General features: G+C 42.5%; 1 protein-coding gene across 4 annotated transcripts in view; it reads left to right on the forward strand.

Annotated features, from left to right (window-relative positions):
* The window catches only part of Fmnl2 (formin like 2), a 295345-nt gene that overhangs the window by 168699 nt on the left and 109962 nt on the right, over window positions 1-16684 (forward strand). For all 4 annotated transcript variants that reach the window (XM_059260472.1, XM_059260470.1, XM_059260468.1 and 1 more), the window contains exon 2: window positions 5546-5629. In XM_059260472.1, the coding sequence (XP_059116455.1) occupies window positions 5546-5629 (84 nt within the window). The remainder of the gene's footprint in view (window positions 1-5545; window positions 5630-16684) is intronic.

Below are 16684 nucleotides of genomic sequence, written 5' to 3' on the forward strand. Positions count from 1 at the left end.
TGCCACTGTCCTTGTTTTTTGACTTAAACGAGTCCCTCACTCAACTATGTGCCTTTCTAAACTTTAAATTGTTCCCCCAAATTTTCTACCTCAAAGCCATTAACAAAAACAACTTAACCTTACTAACAGTTTTACTTGTCTGAATTTTTTCTGAGGGTGGTAGTTGAATCATTAACCTGCTCCAGCAGCAATGCTTGGAACAAGTCAGTCACTATTATTGTAAGTAACAGTAACCCTGCCCAGTGAGTGGCTAGAAACCCCTTGAGAGTTTTCATATAATCCATAGGATGATGAGGGATGTAGTGACCATGAAGGTAACAGTCAGAGCTATGCTCACTAACAGCATGAGGTCCTCAGGACACCTAGTCCTCAGGGCTTTGCCTCTCCAAGGCTCACTCAGGTGTGGCTTTTTTTTCATGGAACACCACCCAGCCGTGTTCCATGAGTTCCAATGCTGCCTGTTGGTCCCCTCGCATGACCCCTGACAGTAAGTAAAATGCCCCATTGATTGATGTTTTATGAGAATTGGAAATGCTTTTTAGTGTACATACTTACTTGTAGTGCAAAGCCAAATCCTAAATCAGTGAAGATACTTCAGACCAAGAGGATGGCCAAGTCTTTTAATTTATTTCTAAAACAACCTCCTTAAGTATAGGCTGCTGTACTGTACATGGGTCATTAACATAAAAAATTTTGTTGTTGTACTGGTGTGGGTTCATGCGGGTCTGTGGGAAGACCATACAGTGCATCTTAAGGATGTCTCTAGTCTTTCAGCTGCAGGCAGACTCAACCTCTTTGCGGACTGGACTGAGAGAGACATCTTTCTTTAGCCTAGGACTTTTTATTGTTCTCCATATTTACATTTTTAGCAAGTTGATTTCCATATCTTCAAAATAGCTGACTGGTTCTCCAAAGGACCAATGCCAAATGCAAATACTCAATCAAGGAATATCATCGCTTGCTGGATTTTTTCAAAACAAGTTTTGCATAGGCTTTGTACCCTTGGGAAACTCCCAGACAAGATTCACACAGAGGGCAACAAGAGAAACAAAAGGTAACGGAGAAACAAATGCTGGATTAAGGCTAGGTGCTACACTCTGGAACCAGGCCAGGTGTAACTCAGTGGGAATTCTCCTATCAAAAATTGTCATAGACAGGAATGTATTGTTGCCGGAGTCCAAGCAGAGCATCTTTGTAGTAGCTGGGCAGTGGTTCTAATGATGATCAGTGTCCAAGCTGGTTATTCAGAGTTGAAGGAAAGGGCCTTCCCCTCAGAAAGAACACTCAAGTGATGAACTCACACCATCTAGGACACAGGTAATCAACATCCACTGGGCTTTTCAACCCTCTGGCAGGTACTTGCACACTGCAATTTCATGATTGCGTTTGCTCAGATGTCCGCGGTGCAGATGTTCTGGTACCCAGGTAGAGCCCTGTCATTTCTGGATGGGCTGATGGATGAGGGAAGGAAACCAGCTCTGTATCTCAGGCATCACCACATCTGTGTGAGGCAGAGCTGTCACTGTAAGGAAACCTGGAAATTGATGTACACATCCAGCCGAGTCTAAGAGTGATACACTTACATGTATATCAAAAGGATGTGGGGATAGAAACAATATACATATATTTTCAGACAGGGTTTCTCTGTGTAGCCTTGGCTGTCATGGAATTCACTTTGTAGACAAGGTTGGCCTCGAACTCAGAGAGATCCACCTGCCTTTGCCTCCTGAGTGCTGGGATTAAAGGCGTGTGCCACCACCGCCTGGCTAGACACAGTGTTTTGTGAGTTATTTGAACAAACATTTAGGTTGGACCTTAGAGTCCTGTCCTGTATAGTATAAGCAGGATGAATTCACTCTACAGAAATTTTAGAGTAGTTATTACCAGTTTCTGTGGAGTGTCTGATTCTAAATTAGATGGCTTCCTCCTGATCCCAGTGGAATTACTCAGCTGTACTCTATGCCCAAGCATTTCAGAGGCCTGACCAGGGGTGAATGGGGCAGGATTTCAGATGCTTGGTGAATGATTAGCAAGTGTAGTTTTAAGTTTTCAAATCACTTCTAATATTTTTTGAGATTATAATTGCATCATTTCCCTGTTGTTTTAACCTTGATTTGGAGATGCTGTTCCTTACAATAACTAGTCTTTGAGGTTGAAAACAGTCATGAGGTTCTTTTCATTCAGGGCAAGGTAGACCTTTTCTCCAACCCTCCACACGGATGTTGCCTTCTCTGTGTGTGCCCCCCTTCCATGGATTAGCATACAGCTCGAGGAAAAGTTAAGGCACAGCCTCTTGATATCCTTAAGTCTGTCAGTCAGGCTTCATTGAACTTTTCTCTCAGAACCACATTCCCTCTGTTGTTTGCATGTGTGCGTGGTAAGTGTGTGCACTCATATACAATGCATGTGGTTGTCTGATCTTGACACTGGGTGCCTTTTTTTGATTGTTCTCCATCTTATATACTGAGACAGAATCTCTTTAAACTTGGGACTTGATGTTTGGCTAATCTGGCTAGCCACCTTGCTCATTGACTCTCCATCCTATGTTCTGGGATTAACAGAGAGCTGCTTTACCCGGTTCCTTCCTGGGTGCTGGGATTAATGGACACTGCCCTACCCACATGACTTTGACCTGGGTTCTGGAAATCTGAACTGCGGGCCTCACACTTGTATACAGCAAGCACTTTACCAGCTGAGCTCAGCTCCACAGCTCCCTCCTCAGTACACTTTTGTTCTTTGGTGATGACCATCACCCATGTGTCTCTGCCACTCTGCCTCCATATTTGCTATTCCTAATCATTTCTTTATGTAGTCCTTGCAGCAACGTTGCAAAGCAACTTGCCTTTTTATTTTCTTGTTTAAAAGCATTTGAGGGGCTGTAGAGATGGCTCAGCCATTAAGAGCACTGACTGCTCTTCAGAGGTCCCAGGTTCCATTCCCAGCAACCATGTGGAGACTCACAAACAACTGCAACTCCAGTTCTAGGGGATCTGATGCCCTCTTCTGGCCTCCACGGGCACTACATGCATGCCATGCACAGGCATACATGTAAGCAATTGCAGGCTTCCTGTTGTTCTTTACATAGAAGTGCAGTTACTACTGACTTTGAGTGGCATTTTTGAGAATGGTATGGCTTTGACTCCCGATCTCTTCTCCTTCCCTCTTAGTCTCTCTCTGGCCACACTGGATACTTTCGAGCTCTTTGACTGTGCCGCACACCCTGTCTCACAGCCTTTGTTCCGTTAGCTCTGCTCCACAGGCTTTGGCCCACTCTTCACGTGTCTGACCTCCACATGTGTTTAAATTTTCATTATCCCCACCCCTTTCCCCAGAGGTGTTTCCTCACTCTTAATACAAACTGCCCTCTGCTAATACAAACTGCCCTCTGCTAACCTCTGTGAAGACTTGCCAGAGTATATACTTCATAAACATTCGTCAAACAGAAGACTGCTTCATCAAAATAAAAGTTAGTTAGAATCAGGGCCTTACCTGTCTTTTTGTACCAACAAGGCCCACCATTGTGATTGCTGACTGCTCACATGAGTGCTGAGCAGAGCCCTGACACAGTGTTTTAAGTAACTTGCTTTTCTGCAAAACGAATTTGGTTAGAACTGGTAGAACATATCCTGGGAATTTAACAGGGTTTGTTCCTATGAATCTATGGAGCTGAGAGCAAGCTAACCAAGTCTGCCCAGGCCTGTTTCCCTGTATAACTGGGGAAAACCATATCAACCTCACATGCTTATGCCTGGAAGATTGAGATTAGACATGCATCATTCCCAATACACTGCTTTGGACACTGTAGTTCAGGCATTTAAAAACTTCCTTTGTGTCTCTGGAGATTAATGAGAACTTGAGGGGAAAACTCATTTAACTTATCCTGCAATCTTGTGCTGCATATAATCATACCCAGGGGTACTAATCTGAGGGTCAGGAACTGGTTTAAGAGGAAGATATTTATCTCCAGGGTAAAAATAAGCAATGAACATGGCTGTTTATTTAACAGTAAATAGCCTTGAGCCCCTCCCCCAAAGAAAGATATATATGAAATTCCTCGCTGTATCCCAGAGTTGGTTGTTTAACTTTATCTGTACAGAGTCATAAATGCAATTAGATAACTTTTCAGTCTATTTTAAGTAGCTTCTCTAAGGAGCTGTGTCACATGAGACTACTTCCCTCCATTTTAGGTATTTCAATATTTAAGAAACTTTAGTAGTATCACCCCAAACTTGGGAGTCTGCAGTTCTTCTGAATACATTGTCAGCACAGAAGTAATCAAAACATTAAAAGAGATGAACCTAAAAAGCAGGTAACTAGCCTTCCAATCTGATGGCTTAGGTTCAGATAAGTAGATGGTAGATATATGTTTAAGGAACATCAATATGAATGCCAGGGGAATGAAGGGGAAGACTTGGGTTAAACCCATCAAGTCATCACATGGTGGTTTCCTGCCATTGAGTCAGTATAGTTTGCCCACTTCTACCTTTGTTAAATTCTGTTTACCCTGCGGCATGATATACCAGGCCGAGTCCTTCAGAGAGTTGGGGGTCTGAGCATTGACAGGTTAAGACTTTTGTATCTGTCTTCTTAAGTGTTGGCCTAGACAAGGAGCCACATTGTTTCAACAGGATGACTCTAATGTGCTGAGCTTGAGACAGGGTGGTCAATAGACATTTAGTCAGGTACTTACTCCAGCTGTTTAGAACTTGGGGACTTTAGAGAGGACACAGACTGGTCTGAATTTCTTCCAGGGCTCTCAGTCCTGTTGCTAAGGATCTTGATAATATGTATGATTGGTTATATGGGACATGCCTGTATCCAGTCAGGTTCATGTTCAGCTCTGCAGAATGTGTGTTGTGGTAGCAGCAGGGACTTGTGTGATACTGATGTCTAAATATCTTGTTGTCCATTGCTGACTGCAAGCTCAACTTCATATGCAAGCGCAGTTAAAGGTTGAATTAATTGTCAGGTATTAGCAAGCCCCGAAGGAGTGCCATCTTTTCACAGAGGGCACAGAAGACAGCTCTTGTTATTTATCTGCCTTTTATTTTGTACTCTCCTCACTTTTATATGGGTTCTGGGGATGAGCTCAGTAGGCCAGGCTTACATAGAAAGCATCTCTACTGTCACCTGGCACAAGGGACATTTCCTTTCAGTGACTCTGGCTATTAAGTTTTCTTTTGCTGTCTTTATGTGTGCACTGGAACCATACTTTCTGACAAGTCAGTTCTGACCTTTTAATTGATCACAAAGGGAGGCTGCCATGAAATGAATGGACAGAGTCACTTTTGCTGAAATGCGTGTCTGGCTGTTTTAAAGCAGGCCACTCCTTTCTTTCACTCCGTTCTTTCATCCACTGAATATGGAAGTGAGTGGTTCACTTATCTATAAATGAGACGCGAAGGGGTGGGAAGGACTTCTGCAGGTGTCTTGGTTGAATCATGTGCTAGGCACTGAAATGCTGTCCTGAAAGGACCACAGTGATTTTTTTCTACCTATGAGGTACTGTGGTTTATAACAGATCTTTTTACTTTTCTTTTCACAGAATGCTATGAACCTACCTCCTGACAAAGCCAGGTTACTGCGGCAGTATGACAATGAGAAAAAATGGGAGCTGATCTGTGATCAGGTAAGAAACAGGTTATTTTATGGAGAGAGCAGGGGACGAGGAAATAGGACTTGGCTCCTGTCTGTTGAGCTTGTTCAGGAGATTCATGGATTTCTCTCTTCTGACTCTTTGACCTCTGCCTTTCTTATCTGCAAAGGAAAGGGTACAAAATAAGGTACAAAACTTCGGTTTGTTCATTATTTGCAGCATTTCCCAGTTTGGTTTTCTGGGAAAGGGGGTGAAATGGAAAACTGTTCTGCTCGCCTTCCGTAGGCACTCATGCTCTGTGCTCACCTCAGTGGCACAGGCCCTACGGTTCCATTGGACTGTAAACTGGCACATATTCACGGGAGGGGGTCATTGTTTATAAAGAGAAGTGGGTAGTCCTAACAGTGCTCCCTACTTTAACTAGTTCCCAGCTCTTAGTGTTCGGTTTAAGTCATTATAACTAATTCCTACCCCTCTGAGGGTATACAATTAAAAGTAAGAGCTTTTGTTGTCCTTCATTTTATCTTCAAATTTTACTGTGTCTGTGACGTAAGCATCACTGTCTAGGCCCCCTCTATAAGAAAGCCAGTGTGTGAGCTATGTACTTCAGAAGAAAAAGGGTTCCCCCACCCCATTCTGCATAAAACCTAGAAATACCTTTCTAGCTATTTTCCCTGTTCTGTTTTTAATAATTAAAGTATATTTGTGTGATCTCCTCCTCCCCACCTCCCCTCTGTCCCCCTTTTGACACCACACACACACACACACACACACACACACACACACACACACACACAGAGGCATGGCACTTCTGTGTGATGATACATTTGCCAGTGACCATTACTGTGCTTATTCTTTGTACAGGGTGGTGGTTTTATCAAGGGGAATGTTGCTTTATCAATAGGAAGTACATCTTTTACTGTGAGGATAAAAATGTATCGATGAGTTGAATTAGTTTTCAGTTCAACACAGGTAGATGTTTCTATTTTCTAAGATGTTTATTGGAAGCATTTTAAGCATCCGATTGTAGGTTGTCTTACTCTGGTTCTTAAGAACAAATAAAATAGACTAGTGGACTGGTAGTAAAATCACCTTGTTTTTTCCATATTATATCTGAACACTAAGAATCTACAGAAGCTGAAGAAGAAAAGGTTTATTTTTATTAAGTGTGTGTGTGTGTGTGTGTGTGTGTGTGTGTGTGTGTGTGTATGCTATTTTGCCTGCAGGTATATGTGAGCACCATATACATGCCTGGCCCCTCTGGAGGTCAGAAGAAATCATTTGATCCCCCGAATTGGAGTTACAGGTGGTTGTGAGCTACCGTTTGGATGCTGGGAACTGAACCCCCATCCTGTTCAAGAGCAAGTGCTCTAAACTGTAGAGCCGTCTCTCAGGCCCCTGACTGGTGACGATCAAGGAGAAAACAGAGGGGGAGGAGGGACTGACTGACATTCAGCTCTCTTGAGCCTTAATGTTTATTATCATTAAAACCTGTTATTATAATGGAACTATTTTGTGATGATTTTTGTTTTCTGAGAGAGAGAAAACATAAAGTTGTTTGGATAGTGCATTACTTAGGGTTCTCTAGAGTGACAGAACTTACAGAATCTCTCTCTATATATATTTATTAGAATGACCTACAGGGTGTAGTCAGACTAATCCAACAGTGGCTACCTCTGAATGGAAGGTCCAAGAATCCAGTTGTTGTTCAGTCCATGAGGCTGGATGTCTCAGCTGGTTTTCAGTATATGTCGGAGTCCTGAAGAAGTAGACTCTGATGCCAGTGAAGAAATGGACTTGGCTTGCTAGGGAGGTGAAAGCCAGCTGATGAAGAACGAAACTTTTCTTCTTCCCTGTCCTTATGTAGGCTTCCAGCAGAAGGTGTGGCCCAGAGTAGGGGTGGGTCTTCCCACCTCAGAGTTTCAGACTAGGAGTGAATCTTCTCACTTCAGATTCAGCAAAAATCCTTCCTAGGAGTGCCCCATTTTGGAGTTTTAGTTCATTCCAGATGTAGTCAAGTTGACGACCAAGAATGGCCATCACAGATAGGAAAGTGGGGAGGATCTGGGAGGAGTTGAGAGGGAAAAGAATATGATCAAAAATATATAAAACTTTTGTCAATAGACAAGATAATTGAGCTGGGTGGTGGTGGCACACACCTTTAATTCCAGCACTCGGGAGGCAGAGGCAGGTGGATCTCTGTGAGTTTGAGGCCAGCCTGGTCTACAGAGTGAGTTCTAGGACAGCCAGAGCTGTTACACAGAGAAACCCTGTCTTGAAAAACCAAGAAAAAAAAAAAGATAATTGAGATAATAATTAATATAAATAAATTATGGGTCCAGAGAGATGGCTCAGTGGTTAAGAGCATAGGCTGCTTTCCTAGAGGCCCCCGGTTTGGTTTCCAGCACAGACAGGGTGATTTCACAACTGTCTCTGTACGACTTCAGTTTTGGGGGATCCATCGCCCTCTGCTGGCTTCTGCTGGCACTGCGGCACATGGTGTATAGGCATGTATTCAGGCAGAATACTCACACACATCAAAATAAATAAATCTTTGATTAAAGAGAGGTAGAGGGAGTGAAAAATTCTCAAGTATGGTGCATTATGAGATAAAAAAAATTGGTGGAGAGGGTGGTTCACATCTGTAATTCCAGTTACTCTAGAGTAAGATAGGAGGACCTCAGTTTCCTGGTATGTCTGGCGACCTGTTACAAAATTAACCTAATGACATGAACTGGGGGTATAACTTGGTGGCAGAGTGTTTGCTTAGTATGCCGAGGCCTAGGATTTAATTATAATGACCCGAGGTGGGAAAGGCATGGAGAACTTGGAAGCAAAGGTAGACTGAATTACTAACCTTACAAGGAGCTAGGCCTTCTTCCTTCCTTTCTAGAAAAAATAGTTTCTTTTCTTTTTTGAGATTATAATATAATTTTGTCATTTTCCCTTTCCCCTCCCCCACTCCAAACTCTCCAATATACCCGTTCCTTGTTCGTTTTCAAACTCATGACCTCTTTTTTCACTAACTGTTCTTGCATGCATATATGTAATTGTCTTAGTCACTGTTCTACTACCGTGAAGAGACACCACGACCAAGCCAGCTCTTATAAAAGAAAGCATTTAATTGGGGACTTGCTTACAGTGTTACAGGTTTAGACCATTGTCAGCATGGCAGGGAGCAAGCATGGTGGCATGCATGCATGCAGGCAGGCAAGCATGGTGCTGGAGAAGTAGTTGAGAGCTACATCCTGATCTTCAGGCAGAGAAAGACACTGGGCATTCATTGCATGGGCTTTTTAAAGCTCAAAGCCCATCCCCAGTGACTCACTTCCTCCAATGAGGCCATACCACCTAATCCCTCTAGTCCTATAAGAGTTCCACTCCCTGGTAGCTAAGCTTTCAAATATATGATCTTATGGGGGGGCATTCTTACTCAACCACCACATTCCACTCCCTGGCCCTCATAGGCTTATAGCTTTATCATAATGCAAAATGCATCTAGTCCATCTCCAAAAGTCTGTTCATGGAATCCTTTCTTTTAAAATGCGTTTTCTGGCTTTATTTCATTATTATTACTTTTAATGCCTCAGATACATCAGAAAGGGCATGCTCGAAGATTTTGACAGCCATGTTTTTCTCTCAGACTAAACATATCTTCATAGGGCTGATGTTGGGGACTTTGGGATCTTGAGGCAAGGGGGACACATCAGGTATTTAACTGCAGTTCTTGTTTTCATGTCCTCAGTGAAGTGACTGCTGTTAGCTGCCAGGGTGCTGGAATGCGGAAAGCTTAGTACTTCCATCAGTCACCTCTGCACATGCCCCTTTACTCCAGTGGCTTCATGGGCTCTGAGGTGTCCTGGCTGACATGCTGAGGACAGTTAAAGAGTTATGGTTGTTACTGCCCACGGCCAGCAGAAGCGGTCACTCTTAGCAGTGCCTCCCCGCAATGGAAGGGGAAATCCCAGACCTAGAGATGAAGCCCCTGCCAAAGGTCATGGAGGAGAGGTGAAAAGACTGGCACCGGGAGCCTGGTTTGGGGGAAGGTGCAGACTGAAGTTTGTGTCCTACCCACTGTTCCCTGCTGCTCTCCTCATAGAGTGCATGCATGAGTGATGTACCAAAAAGAACCATTAAGGGTTCTCTCTGTTTTCCTGTTTGCATTATGCTATGCTTCACTAAAAGGGAGGAAGAAAGCAGGTAGTTGTAGCTTGACATTGAGCCTCGTCACGCTATGGCTGCTGTGATCAATAGCCAATGTTGGTTAATTATTCTTCATTGTGAAAATTGTGGCTGACAGAAATGTCTTCGTGTACGTACGTATAACCCATGAACTCGTTGTCACTTGTCCTGTGTGTGAAGGACGAGAGGGACAAGAGCTGAAAGCTTCTGCCATGTGCCATTCTGTATGGATGCTCGTCTTAATCGTCCTGGGTATGAATCATGTCACATGTATATGGGTCTGTCTGACATGTCTACCTGATGGGCAATCAAGTTTTGTGATTGTGATGCTGTTTGTATGAAGTATCCAAAACAGAAGGCCTGTAGAGCAGAAAGTATGTCAGTCATTGCCACAGCCTAGGAGGAGCAGCTGCTGCTGGCTCTGGGTTTCTCTCTGATGGGATAGAAGTTCTGGAGTTCCATAGAGTGATGGTTGCACAGCTGTGTGGATATGCAAAATATGTCCACTTGACAGTGTAAATTTCTTGGAATATAAATTAATAATTCAACCATGAAAATATTTATTTCAGCACTGCAGACTAGGAAACCAAAAAAAAAAAAAAAAAGAAAAAAAAGAAGGAGCTTGTGAAAAAAGTTTTTTTTTTTGTTTTTTTTTAATCCTAGGCCCTTTTTGGATCCCATTGTGAGTAGATTAAATACAAGATTTTCTTGAAAAACTGGAAACAGTGACTGAGAGGAGTCTATACAGCTGTTGTTTGATTTTGTTGGGTTTAATTTTTAGCTTTGTTATATATGATTCTGTCTTCATTTTTAGAGACATGGTTACTGATAGAGGGGTGAAACATATGACTGGGGTTTGTTTACAATATTTTATCAAAGTAGAAAATAAAGGGACTAATAAAGAAAATCTGGGAAACATCCCAATAATAGTTAAAACTTGGCTTTGATTTATGTCAGGGTACATTGTAGTATATTCTCAGTTTTTGTGTATGTTTGACCATTTATTACACTACATAACATTCAGAAAAGATATTTACTGCATAATCTTTTCCATCAGTTTAAAAATGTGATTACCATGTTTATTCTGAGAGTTGGAGGTGATAGGTGTGAAGTGTGGGGAGTAACACTTAGGGTAAACTAGGTACTTTATAAACTGTGTGGTTGCTTGTACTCTTGCTGAAGGGCAAGATGTTAAGTATTACTACCCAATTATTTGTGTCATCAACTTGTCCCCAAATTCAGGAAATTTGATTTTATTGAGTGGATCATCTTCTATTGCCCTCACATACTTTATGGTGTCAACACATGCTTATATGATGCAGTGTGATAAAAACCTCAACTATAGGTTTTAGGGTAAGAAAAGAACCAATGTGAGCCTTAGTTGTAAAGTCTCAGACAGATACTGTGGCATGTGTCATAGATGCCTGACATCATTCCAAGATACCGCTGGCTCTGGGCACACAAGTAACAGATTTCTTTCTTTTTGAAATAGTAATGCTGATATCCTGTCTGTTATTTAGACAAGGTGTTTAATGAACTTTCCAAGGGAACTTGGTGAACGGGACGTCAGAGCATAGTGGGAATCTGTGCAGAAAGCAGCTCAGTTTCCATTCCACAAACCATCGCTACTGGGACTATACAAGTCACAGAACTTGCGCGATCCTCCCTGTATCTTTGGATGCTGTAATATTCAGAGTTCAATGTGTGGTCCTTCTTTCCCACTCTGTTACTTTAATGACAGTTTGTTTACAAGCCTTATCCAGGGCTCCCCCCTTTTTTGGGGGTTCCACATTTTCCTTCTGCAATGATTTTGCCACTGAAAAAAGCTTTTGTTGAGATTGTATAGATTTTTAGCCATCTTTTTGAGCAAGCCGTCTAATATGTATCAGCCTTACTGGTGAACAAAGACTGTACTTGTTTCAGTAGCTCCCAAGTTTAAGTGCTCTGTGAGTTGAACCCACTCTGCCTTTTCCCAAGGAAGCAAATGTGAAGTGCCAGATGCTTTAGAAAAGACTCGACCATGATTTCACTTAGGAATGTCAGTCACGATACGTGCAGAGAGAGAGAGCTCATATCCATTAAAGAAAAAAAAAAAAAAAGGAATGTCAGTCGCATTAAATGAAATTCACTTGCGTTAATTTTTCATTGGTTTGTTGTTTCGGTTTGTAAATATTTGTCTTCTTAAAAAATAAGTTCCTTTATGGTGTGGGTCATGGGTTGTGTTTGCCTGAAATGTGAGGCGCTTACTGAAACTGTGTTGACTGAAAGGCATAATGAGTAAATCATATTGAGAAAGAGGCTCTAGAGCAGTGATTCTCAATCTGTGGGTCACGAGCCCTTTGGGGATTGAACAACCTTTTCACAGGACTCACCTAAGACCATCAGAAAACACAGATATTTATATTATGATTCATAACAGTAGCAAAATTACAGTTATGAGGTACCAACAAAAATAACTTTATGGTTGGGGGTCACTAAAACATGAGGAACGGTATAAAGGCTTGTAGCTTTAGGAAGGCGGAGAACCACTGCTCTAGAGTCCTGGGCAGAGGTGGTAGAAGGGAGAAATCAGGCCAAAGGTGTGTCCTAGGGATGAAGCAGGGGGTAGGCTGGTTCTTTCCTCTCTCTTCTTCCTCTAACTGTTACGTTGGCTTGGCATAAGTGAGTTAAACCTCATTGCTCAGCTCTAGAACTCCTGTGAGTGAGGAGGGGTGCCTGAGGTAGATAGGAAGAGGTCCATTTGCTTTGTGTTTCTACAAAGAAGTCCTGTCTCCCTTACCCTCTCTACCCATGCCTTCCTGAAAGGCCGGGCTTCTGTGCCGGTGGAAAGGTGGTGATACCAAGTTTTTGGTCAATTCTAAGAGCAAGATGGAAATTTCTTTCTAAAATTGTTGCTAAACATACACACCATTTTAGCCATTTTAAAGTATACAATTTAATAGTATTAAATATATTTGTAATTTTATTAATTTAATTTTTTGAGAATTTCCTCTGAGTGCTGTAATTACATCATTTCCACTCCTCCTGCAACTCCTCCCAACTCTTTCTCAGATTCATGAACTCTTCTCCTTTAATTATTCTTACATAATGTGGTGGTTTGAGAATAACCCCTGTAGATTCATACGTTTGAATAGGTGATCCCCAGATAGTGGCACTGTTGGAGGAGGATTAGGAAGTGTGGTCTTTTGGAGAAAGTGTGTCACAGGGGTGGGTTCTGAAGCTTCAAGAGCCTCCAGTCATCCCCAGGGCACTGCGTGATCCCTGCTTGTGGGTTGAGATGTGAGCTCTCAGCTCCTGCTCTAGCTGCCCGCCACCTGCTGCTTCCATTCCACTGCCATGGACTCTAACCCTCTCAAAGTGGAAGCCCCAAACAAACTCTCTATAGGTTGCCTTGGGCATGGTATCTTAGCACAACAAGATACACACACACACACACACACACACACACACACACACACACACACCTATCTACCATCTATCTGTGTTTCCCTCTGAGTCCATTTACTCTTGCTAATTTTTTAAAGTGATTTATTTATTTTTATTTTAGGTGCATTTGTATTTTATCAGCAGGTATGTCTGTGTGAGTGTCAGAGCCACTGGAGATGGAGTTACAGGCAATTGTAAGCTGCCATGTGGGTGCTGGGAATTGAACCCAGTTCTGGAAAAACAGCCAGTGCTCTTAACCTCTGAGCCATCTCTCTAGCCCCTTTTGCTAATGTTTGGGATTGGGTAACCTATCGGGGTGCTCGTCCCCAGAGAAGACCAGTTCTTCCTCTCCCAGTAGTCATTAGTTGCCTATATATCTCTTCTTGTAGTGGTAGGGTCCTGTGCGATTTTCCCCGTTTCCCCGTCTCATTGGCATGCCAGCTGATGGTGGTGGTATGTAGGTCTTGCTTAGCAACCATATTGTTAAGGTTTCATGTGTAGAGCTTCCCTGTCATAGATAGACGTCACTGTCTCTAACCCTGTAAGTCACAAGTTTGTCCTGTGATTTCTCAGGTGAATGGGATGAGGGTGGAATAGACAGCACTTCCGGGTGGACAAGGAGCTTGGTCATGACTGTTCCTCTGCAGATGATGAAATGGCAGTCATTAGAGAGTTCAGGCCATTTGAGATGACTGATGCTGATGGTGTCGAGTCCACACGTCTGCTGTGGTCCAGAGGTTGCTAGATGTGCCACTTAAGCTGAGCTAGAATGCTTTCCTCTTGCCTCTGGGCTGTTTGTAGTATGGTTGGTTATTTTCTGTGATTTTTTTTTTTTCTGGCATGGACTCAAATTTGCCTTTTAAAAGCTGGGTATCGCTTTGCATTGTACCTGGGGGAAGGGGCATGGGGTCGGGGGAGATGGGAGTTTCTTTTCATTGACACAGAACTGTATGGGAGAAGATTAACAAGAAAGATGAATGGAAAGGTTACAGGAAATCATACCTACTTAAACTCAGCTTCCTGTATTAAGAACTCCAGGGAGATTAGATTACAATCCTCAAGGCTTGGCATGAATCCTGATCCAAGGAAGGCGCAGGCCCTGCTGCCACTCAGTGAAAGATGAGCCAGGCCTGTGCCACCAGATATGGCTAATTTAACATGCTCTATTATTTGAGGGAGCTGAGAGTATATAGCTCATTAGTAGCATGTACCTAGCCCCAGGACTAATACTACCAAAACAGAAACAAACAAACAAACAACCCACAATTATTTTGTATGCTTATAGTACTGCTTAAAAATAAAAGCAAGGTGCTCTTTGGATTAACTTGAAATAGAAAGTTAACCGACTTGGGCTGCAGAGATAATTTGATCATTTAAGCACAGCATGAGGACCTGAGTCTAGAACTTTGGGGGAGTGGGGGTGGGGGTGAGTGGTGGTGAGGGAGCAGGGGTGGGGTGGGGTCCCAGTGGTGTATACTTGGAATCAATATCAGTGCTGGGAAAGGGGAGACAGATGGCCAGCCAGCTCAAGGCAGGAAATGAAGTAGAGACCATGGAGGAATGTTGTGTACTGGCCTGCTCCCATTGGTTTGCTCAGCCTGCTTTCTTATACAACCAGGACCTCCTGTCCAGGGATGATACTTCACATGGTAGGCCTAACCACCCTCATCAATCAGCAGTCATGGATGCTCCCATAGACTTGCCTCTTGACAGTCTGATGGAGGCCTTTTCTCACTTGAGATTCCTGTTTCCCAGATGACCCTGATTTATGTCAAGGTGACAAAAGCCAGCATGGTTAGCAGCTAACACTTACAGCTGGGCTTTCATTCGCCCTGACATATCATTTCTGACTTTTTTTTTTGTCTCTGTTGCCATTTTTTCAGAGTAAGGATTTGGTTTAATAGATAACTCAAAGAAGTAACTGATGAGTTTTCTTTGCCTTCTTCTGTGGAGTGTCACTCAGAATTCTTGGATTTTCATCATTTTGTGTCAATCTTGATAGAACTGAGACGTTATCACTTCTTTGACTGGTGGGAAATTCATGCAGACGTTTTTGACACAACTGTACTAATCCCTAAGAAATCATTTTAGGCTACAAAAATAACGCTAGGTTTGACTTGTAAGTTCTTTGCCCTTTAAACCAAGCATTTCTTCAAGGAGGAGCCCTCTTTTCCCTCCCCTTGGGGTATGAAATAGATGAAAATGTGAGATTGGCAAGGACTGGACAGATTTTCTTCCCAGCTTGTGTTTACACTTTAAAAATAAATCCAAAAATTGTGAGTTCATTCTGATATTTCCAAGTAAATTTCTATTATCAACCTAATCTCTTTGGCTTGATATGTATCAATTTTATATTGAAATGTGTAACTCTCCTGTAGTTATTTTTTTCTCATCATATGAGAGGGTTTTGTGGATGAGGGCGTACATCATGCAGTGGTACAGTGCTTGGTCAGCTGCAGGAGTCCTTGCGTTCTGTCCCCCAGCAGTGAACAAAGAAAGTATAAAAAGTCCAAACAAAAATTCCTAAGCACAACATGACTGTCTTTGCCACCCAAACCACTACTAATAAAATTAATGAAGTATACATGTTCTTCGTCGTTTTGTGTGTTACAAAAGTATCTGTTTTGATGGCTTAAAACAACAGAAATTTATTCTTGTAGTTTTGGAAACCAAAAGACCTGAAATCATGGTGCTAACTGGGCCCTGTTCTTTCAAAGTTCCTGGAGGAGATGCTGCCCTTGCTAGTCCCAGCTTCTGGCAGCCTTGGGTACTCTGTGCCTGCTGGCTTTGTGTGCAGCATCTGCTTCCATTTTTCACATGGCCTTTTTCTTCTTTGTATCTGTATCTTTTTTCTTATTTTGTCTTATATGAGGGCTTTTGGATTCAAGGCCTACTAGAATAGTCCAACACTGAGATCCTTAATTTCATTACATCTGTTGGGACCTCTTTTTTCCAATTATCATATTCACTGGTGTAGGGCCCAGAGTATGGGCACAGACTTTAGGGGGCCACTGTTTAAACTACTTCAGATGCCAAGATAAATAATGATTTCTCTAATAAGCTTTTTATTTATGAGACCCAAAGTTGGATATTGTTGGTTATCAAGGGCAAAATTATATGTCATTATTGTCCCATATGAAGCTATTTTGAATATGTAGCTTCATCTTCACCTGGGGAGGGTACCACCTCCTAACCTGTGACACAGTGGACAGACAGATGTACCCATGGGATGACATTTGGGAGAGACAGAAGCACACCTGCTATGCACTCTTATTCTTTTGAACAGGCCATGGAGAACAATGACAGTTGAAGGCCCGGGAAGCCGTTCAGGGAACGGCTACTAGTGTCTTTGCCATAGTGGCTAGATTTGGTTAACCCATTTGTTTTAGGCTGAATTTATATCAAAATTTATTTTTCACATGCTCAAACACTGAACTCCATAGAATTCTGTAGCTATTCATTAATGATGTGTTTTCCTGA

Source organism: Peromyscus eremicus, chromosome 4 (genome assembly GCF_949786415.1).
Source record: "Peromyscus eremicus chromosome 4, PerEre_H2_v1, whole genome shotgun sequence".
In the NCBI taxonomy this organism is placed as follows: Eukaryota; Metazoa; Chordata; class Mammalia; order Rodentia; family Cricetidae; genus Peromyscus; species Peromyscus eremicus.